General features: G+C 46.7%; 1 protein-coding gene across 1 annotated transcript; it reads right to left on the reverse strand.

Moving 5' to 3' along the window:
- Window positions 1–3,525: 3,525 nt before the first annotated feature.
- Window positions 3,526–5,328, reverse strand: LOC131680312 (uncharacterized). Its single transcript, XM_058961033.1, has one exon. It carries the CDS (start codon window positions 5,326–5,328, stop codon window positions 3,526–3,528), a length of 1,803 nt encoding a protein of 600 aa, XP_058817016.1.
- Window positions 5,329–7,153: the final 1,825 nt, after the last annotated feature.

Below are 7,153 nucleotides of genomic sequence, written 5' to 3' on the forward strand. Positions count from 1 at the left end.
CTATCAGACTCGGTCCGTCTTCGCAGATCAGCTGTTTAAGCTCGCTGATGTTGGTTCGCAGGCCCCGGATGTTCCATTGAAGGGCGAAGCATCTGCTGTCTCGATTGGCGAAAGTCGCTGACGAAGACGATGTTGATGGCGAAGGTGATTGCCTGCGGGTTCTCGCCGGTATGTTTCGTTGGTACCGGGACGTGGTTGCGCTGATTTCAACCGGGATACCGGTGCTCTGATGCTTCTGCTGTTGTTGCGGTGTATCTTCGCCGGCGGAAATCCAGGAGGAGAATTGCGAAAACTGTATATCCGGGAGGTAGGAACAGTCCTCTTCCCCCCGGTCGATCCCTTCATGATGAAGTGGGGAAGCTACTTTCTTCTCTTCTTCCCCAAACCAGTTACTTGTTCGATGCGTGCTGGTCACATCTGTAACGGGATAAACCGCAACAGAATCCGTTCGTAAGCGAGGTTGAATAGGACTGACCTGTGGGACGTCTAGCCCCACAGTGCCAGCCGCTGTCGAAACTACAACACGATTACTTCCAGAATTGCCGACAGCGACCGGCACTGGAGAAAGACTTTGTGTAGTTTTCGTTGTCTGCTTTGACGCTACCGTTGTGGTGACAGCTGTTCCATCTCGAAACGGATATCTCGATGGACCTTCTCCGGGCGACAGCGAGTGGTGATGTGGAAGGAGCGTATCGTCGATGTTGTCAGTCAAACCTGGAAGAACATCAGAACAAGCAGTACCTGCGAGGGGATTGACAATTTCGGAACTGACCTGAGGAAGGTCCAGCCCCACAGTGCCAACCGCTGTCGTACAAACTACACTATTATGCTCACGAACACCGACTGCGGTCGGCACTGGGGATAGACTTTGTGTAGTTCTGCTGATCTCCTTCTGTTCGTCGATCGTGGGTTTTTGGTCTGCTGGTTTAAAAGTTGTAGTGGTGAAATCGGTATTCCTATCGGCCACAGAGGTGAATTCACTATCAACGGGTTGGGGTATGACGGCCCGGATAGTTCCTTCATCCTGCTGTGCTTGCGTTGGAAGGAGTACTACACTTTCCTCTCTTCCAAACCGATCTATCTCGTGGTCAGTATTCGTGCGTGGGTTGTCGTTGGTATCCAAACGTTGATGAAAATGAGAATTATCGAAGAAGCGGGCTAGGAGGCGTCTCGGTAATCTCAATTTCATCGTCTGAATATTCCATCGTTTCGTTAGTGGTAGTGGCAGCGGTTCTTTTTGGTGGTGGGCTTAAGTTATCCGGTGAGGTTGTCGTTGGTTTGCTGAAAGGGGTGTGTTGTTTCTGTGGTCTTCCTCGTTTTGAGTCCGTATTTATCGCTGGTGAGTTGTTCCTGGATCGTGTTATTGGCCCGGCCGTCTGATTCGTTGGTTTTTGTTCTTTACTGTGCTGTGGTTTTTCTTGGCTGGCGGACTGTTGTTTGATGTACGCCATCATTTGCTCAATTTTCTCGTCCTTGTGTTTGTTCTCTGCCAGAAGTTTAACGATCTGCGCATCCTTCTTCTTCATTGTCTGCTCCAGTTCTTTCAATTTATTCAGGATCTCATTTGATTGCGCTGCAGCCTGGGCGTAACTTCCTAGATTTTGCTGTTCAGCTCGTTTGCGCGCTTCCGGGAATGTCAAATTGTCGCGGATTTTTATTTTTATAACCTCTACTTCCTTTTTGTAATTCGGACATTGGCGGCTTGTTGGTTGGTGATCTCCTTTACAATTTAGACAAAACTGGGGTGCTCGACATTTTTCTTCGCTTTGATGTTCTCCAGAGCAGTTAGGATAACGTTGCGGGCCAGGACAGCGAACACGCGTATGGCCGTATTTAAAGCAACCATAGCAGAGCATCGGGTTTGGGAAGTACGGGCTAGTTGGGACGCGAAGCAAACCGATCTTCATGTATTCCGGGTATGTGGTCTTGCAGAAAGTCAAGATGAGTGCTGGCGTATTCACTCTGTTTTCGGCTTCTTTACGTGTAATTCGCTGCACACGAATCACTCCCTGGCTTAGAATTTCTTGTAAGACTTCCTTTTCTTCCAAGTGAATCAGATCGTAGCAGGAAATTACGCATCTGCTTACGTTCAGATTCGGATGGGATTCAACCACAACATCAGTACCGTCCATGAGCTTGGTCATTTTCATAAGTTTGGCAACTTGGGCTGGGTTCCGAACTCGAAGGGTATACCGTGTCCCCTGAGCTTCGGTATTCGCACCTTCAATTGGACCTCCAGCGGCAACCTCAACCGATTTCCCAATGATAAACGGGTTTCTTGGCAATGGTACACCGTCTTTACCTGTCAGCTGCAGGAATGTCAGTTCACCAAATTTGTTCGTTGGGTCCATGTACTCTGGTAGTCTTCTCGTTCTCGACCCACCCGGATCACCGCTACTAGCGGCCGCCATCTTGGATTACACCACCAGACGTTGGAAAATACTCTTTGGCACGGTCACCCGATACCACCCCCAAATAGACAAAAAGGCAAAAAAAGAAAGATCCTACCTTAATTGCCCCCTCAACGTCGACGGTTTACGAGTGTTCCCACAATTTTGGGACACACTGTAGGTGCGCAGTGATGAATCTGCTCGCTTACTAGCTTCTACGCAGCCACTAGATAGTAATACGAGCAAGAAAAACGCACTTTGACGATTTTGATTTTTGTGCCGTTCCAACACTTTTGACACGCACTGTACCGTACTAATATTGATACACACTGTATTGGTATCTCAAATACCACCAAATCCAACGTAAAAAAAAATTCAATATTTTTTAAAAACTTTTCACTTTTTTACGGCTTCAAAAATATCCCCCGTTCAGCACACCGTCACACACGCGACCGGCATCCACAGCGAGTGAATGACACGGGCCGGTCGGCCCAGTAGGTAGCACTGCGATGGCTGTTTATTTATGCCTTAGTACCGCGTGGGTAAAAACTAAAAACCACTTAATTTAGCCGTTTCTTCACCGATTTTCACAATTCTTTTAACTTTAATCACTGGAGAATCACTTCACTCAGCTATTTGTCAGCAACTAGACCGCGGATAGTGCGAAAAACACTGAAAAAACACTGTGTTTAATTCCCGTATGCGCGTTGTTGATACCGTACGGAACGGTGTTTCCAACTCAGATGAATAATAATAATAATAATAATAATAATAATAATAATAATAATAATAATAATAATAATAATAATAATAATAATAATAATAATAATAATAATAATAATAATAATAATAATAATAATAATAATATTAATAATAATAATAATAATAATAATAATAATAATAATAATAATAATAATAATAATAATAATAATAATAATAATAATAATAATAATAATAATAATAATAATAATAATAATATTAATAAAAATTATTAATTATAATAATAATAATAATTGTTGTTGTTGTTGTTGTTGTTTATTAACGACACTTTACACCTAAGGGTGCATTCGTGTCGGAAGAAAATTGGTTTCTATACTCGTATTAACATCTCATAATAATTTACAATTCAGTATTTTTATATTCGTTTGTACAAATTAGTTTCCTTGAGGAAGCGTAGCAGTTTGTCTTCGGTGTCCCCGTCGTTGCCTAGAGCCACTCGCAGGCTGGTCGAATCGATGTTGTGCATCCTTCTAGCATCGTCGTGTTTTCGGCACTGAAGAATTATATGACGTACATCTACGGTTACCCCGCAGCAGTCGCAAACTGGTGGGGTTTCTCTCTTCAGAAGGAAGTCGTGCGTCAATCGGGTATGCCCTATTCGCAACCGGGTGAGCACTCGTTGATCAGCCGAACTCTCGCGGTCAGTCCACTTTACCGTATCGAATTTTATTTCGCGAAGCTTCACTTCAGTGGATGCAGACCATCGACGGTACCAGTGATTTCGGATAGCTGATTTTGTCTGATTGTTGGCGTCTGCTCCCGGAATGGCTATTTGCAAAGGGGCATTACCCCTGGCTTCTCCTGCGAGGCGGTCTGCCTCTTCATTCCCGCGAATTCCAGCGTGTCCTGGAATCCAGCACAGATTGATTGGACGATGTCTTATCATGGTTTCAATCTCCTGGATCCACGGATGCTGGGACGTGCCAGCTTCAATTGCCGATAAACAACTGGCTGAGTCTGTCATTATTAGCAGATCGTTGGAAGTGTAGTACGAAGTTACCGCTGTTTTAATTGCAAACGCCTCGGCTGAGAACACGCTGCACTGTGGCGGAAGACCAGTCGACTGCTGGAGATGTTCGCCAAACATTCCCGCGCCTACTGCGTCGTCGTCTTTCGATCCGTCAGTATACACAACCGTTGAGTTGTTGAAGCGAGCATTCAGGAGCTCCTGAACGACAGGACGGACCACCTCAGAGGGATCTCCGGCATTCACACATCTTTTGATATCCCACACGACGTGGGGCTTGGGATCGTACCACTTTCGGGTGGCTAGTCGGGTTCGAGTACAAATATTTGGTAAGGGCATTCCGATCACCTCTGACAGTTCTTCGGAAGCTCGACGTACTAGTGGGAGATCCGCATTATCTCTGCTTTTTTCCAACAAACGGATGGACAATCGGATTATGCTTTGCAGAACGAGGAGATCAAATGGTAAGGTGCCTGCTTCGGCCATGATGGCTAAGATCGGACTTGTAACGAATGCACCAGATGCAAATCTTACCATCCTGTTGTAGGCGGGCGCGAGAGTTTTGGTGACGACATCTCCGCCCCGACTAACGAGTCCCATCCCATACAATAGTCGCGAAGTGACAATGGCGGAGCCGATTTGTAACAAAGAAGTCCGTTGACCACGTGGTAGCTTTGCTCCGATCATTTTCAGGATACGCAGCCTGGATTCACATGCCTTCTTCGTTAGCTTGCAATGCGCTTTGAAGTTCAGCGATCTGTCGAGAGTGATACCGAGGGTTTTCAGTTGATTTTGTGACGGTATAGCTACTGTATCTATCCTGATGGATTGCGTGGGCTCACGGCGGGCATTCGGGCTACAGTAAAAAATGCTGGATTTTGTTGCTGATATCGTGAATCCAACACTTTTCGCCCATCTATGAACGGCTTTTACTGCTGACTGTAGTTTCCGATAGAGTGGTTGTTCTTTTTTGCCCCGCACTACAAGAAGGATGTCATCGGCGTACAATAGCACTGTCACGGTATTCGGAACCACCCGGAAGATAGGTTGGATTGCTACGAGGAATAGGGTAACTGAGAGCACAGAACCCTGTGGTACACCATTTTCCAGCGGCAGCTTGCGCGATAAATGCCCATCGACGTTTACCTGGAACGTTCGCTCTGAAAGAAAGCTAGTGAGCATGTTTATCATGTTTCCGCGTATCTGCCACTTTCGTAATGTTCGCGGGATGCCGTATCTCCAAGTGGTGTCGTACGCCTTAGCCAAGTCAAGCGATGTTATCAGACAGTGCTCGTCACGGTCGGGTAATGTCCTCTCCAACTCCGCAAAATATGTGTCAGTACCTCGGCCGGATCTGAAGGCATGTTGTCGAGTGTCTAGCCGCCCGTTCGATTCAAGCTCGGTAGTTAACCGTCGATTCACCATCCGCTCGAATACCTTCGCCATACAGCTCGTTAACGTGATCGGTCGGAAAGCAGATGGACCTGTGTCGCTCGAATTCGGCTTTGGGATTGGCACAATAATTCCAGTTCGCCAACAGGATGGAAATACGCCACTGCGCCAAACCCTGTTGAAAAGCTCCAATAAAGCAGTTTTCACCGACAATGGTAGTCGTTGTAGCATTGGATAGCCAACTGAATCCGGACCTGTAGAATTACTTCGTCCTCTGTCGAGCGCCCATACAAGCTCATTCAAAGTGAAGTCGGAGTTATAGATGCCGTCGGTCTCGGGTGAAAAGTTGAAACGGTTTCGTTCGGCCTTTTCCTTCTCAATTTGAAACGAAGGAGGGTAGCTCGATGTTGCCGATATTGCGCTGTAATGCTCTGCTAGTTCTTCAGCCACTTCTTCTGCATTATCCGTGTAGCCAGCTGAACGTTTAATGACGGCTGGGCGATGCTGACGTTTTCCTCTTAATGCGTTCACTGTCTGCCACATTTCCGATGCAGTGGAGTTTGGGGATATTTTCGCGACGAATTCCTCCCACGATCGTTGTTTGGCATCACGGATTGATTTTCTTGTTGCTGCCCGCGCTTCCTGAAAGCTTTTCAGTGCTTCAGGTTTTCGTGGGTCCTCCATTTCGATACGCTTCAGTGCTCTGAGTGCTTTTCTTCGACTTTTTATGGCTGCTTTTACCTCCGGACACCACCAAGGAACTGCCTTAGGTCCGATCTTTCCGCTGCTTCTGGGTATTGCAGTGTTTGCTGCAGTGATCAAATGATCGACAAAACGGTCGATTGACATTTCGACGCCCGGTTGTATGGCGTTGGCGGTCAATCGTTCGTAAGCTGTCCAGTCCGCTTGGTCATAAATCCATTGTCGCCTTTTTGTTAGAACATGTGAGAACCCGGGGATGGAAACGGTTATTGGCAGGTGGTCACTGTTATAGGTATCTGGAAGCGTTCGCCAGGTGAATTTCGAGGCCACAGTAACGGAGCAGATTGACAGGTCGATAGCTGAAGTATCACCGGTGGCTGGGTCGACTCGTGTATGCGACCCATTGTTAAGTATAACTAGGTGTTCTTCCAACGTTTTTTCTGCGATGAATTGACCTAGTGCGGACGATTTGTTGGATTCCCAGCATATGTGATGAGCATTGAAGTCACCTAGCACTAACATAGGACGTGGGAGCTGTTCGAGGAGGTCACATAGTTTTTCTTGGCACTGTTGGGTACTGGGAGGAATGTATATTGATACCACCGTCATTTGCTGTGGTTGTTGAACCCGAACTGCGATCGCTTGGATATCCTTATCGACGTCAATCCGCTCAAAGGGCACTCCATCCCTAATGGCCAGGCCCACTCCGTGTTGCCAGTGTCGACATCTACCAGTCTGAAGCAACAGAGTATAGTTCTTGCCAATGAAGTCGGATGGGATCACTCGATTGTCCACTTTGGTTTCCTGTAGTGCTATTAGGCTCGGTTTGTATTCAGTGATGAGCTGTTTAAGCTCGCTGACATTGGTTCGCAGCCCCCGAATGTTCCACTGAAGTGCGAAACATCTACTATCTCGTCTGGCG

The sequence above is a fragment of the Topomyia yanbarensis genome, chromosome 2 (assembly GCF_030247195.1).
Source record: "Topomyia yanbarensis strain Yona2022 chromosome 2, ASM3024719v1, whole genome shotgun sequence".
NCBI lineage: Eukaryota > Metazoa > Arthropoda > Insecta > Diptera > Culicidae > Topomyia > Topomyia yanbarensis.

Bases quoted from the DNA above. Each gene is read 5' to 3' on its own strand.
- LOC131680312 (XM_058961033.1), bottom strand. From the start codon at position 5,328: ATGATAAACATGCTCACTAGCTTTCTTTCAGAGCGAACGTTCCAGGTA.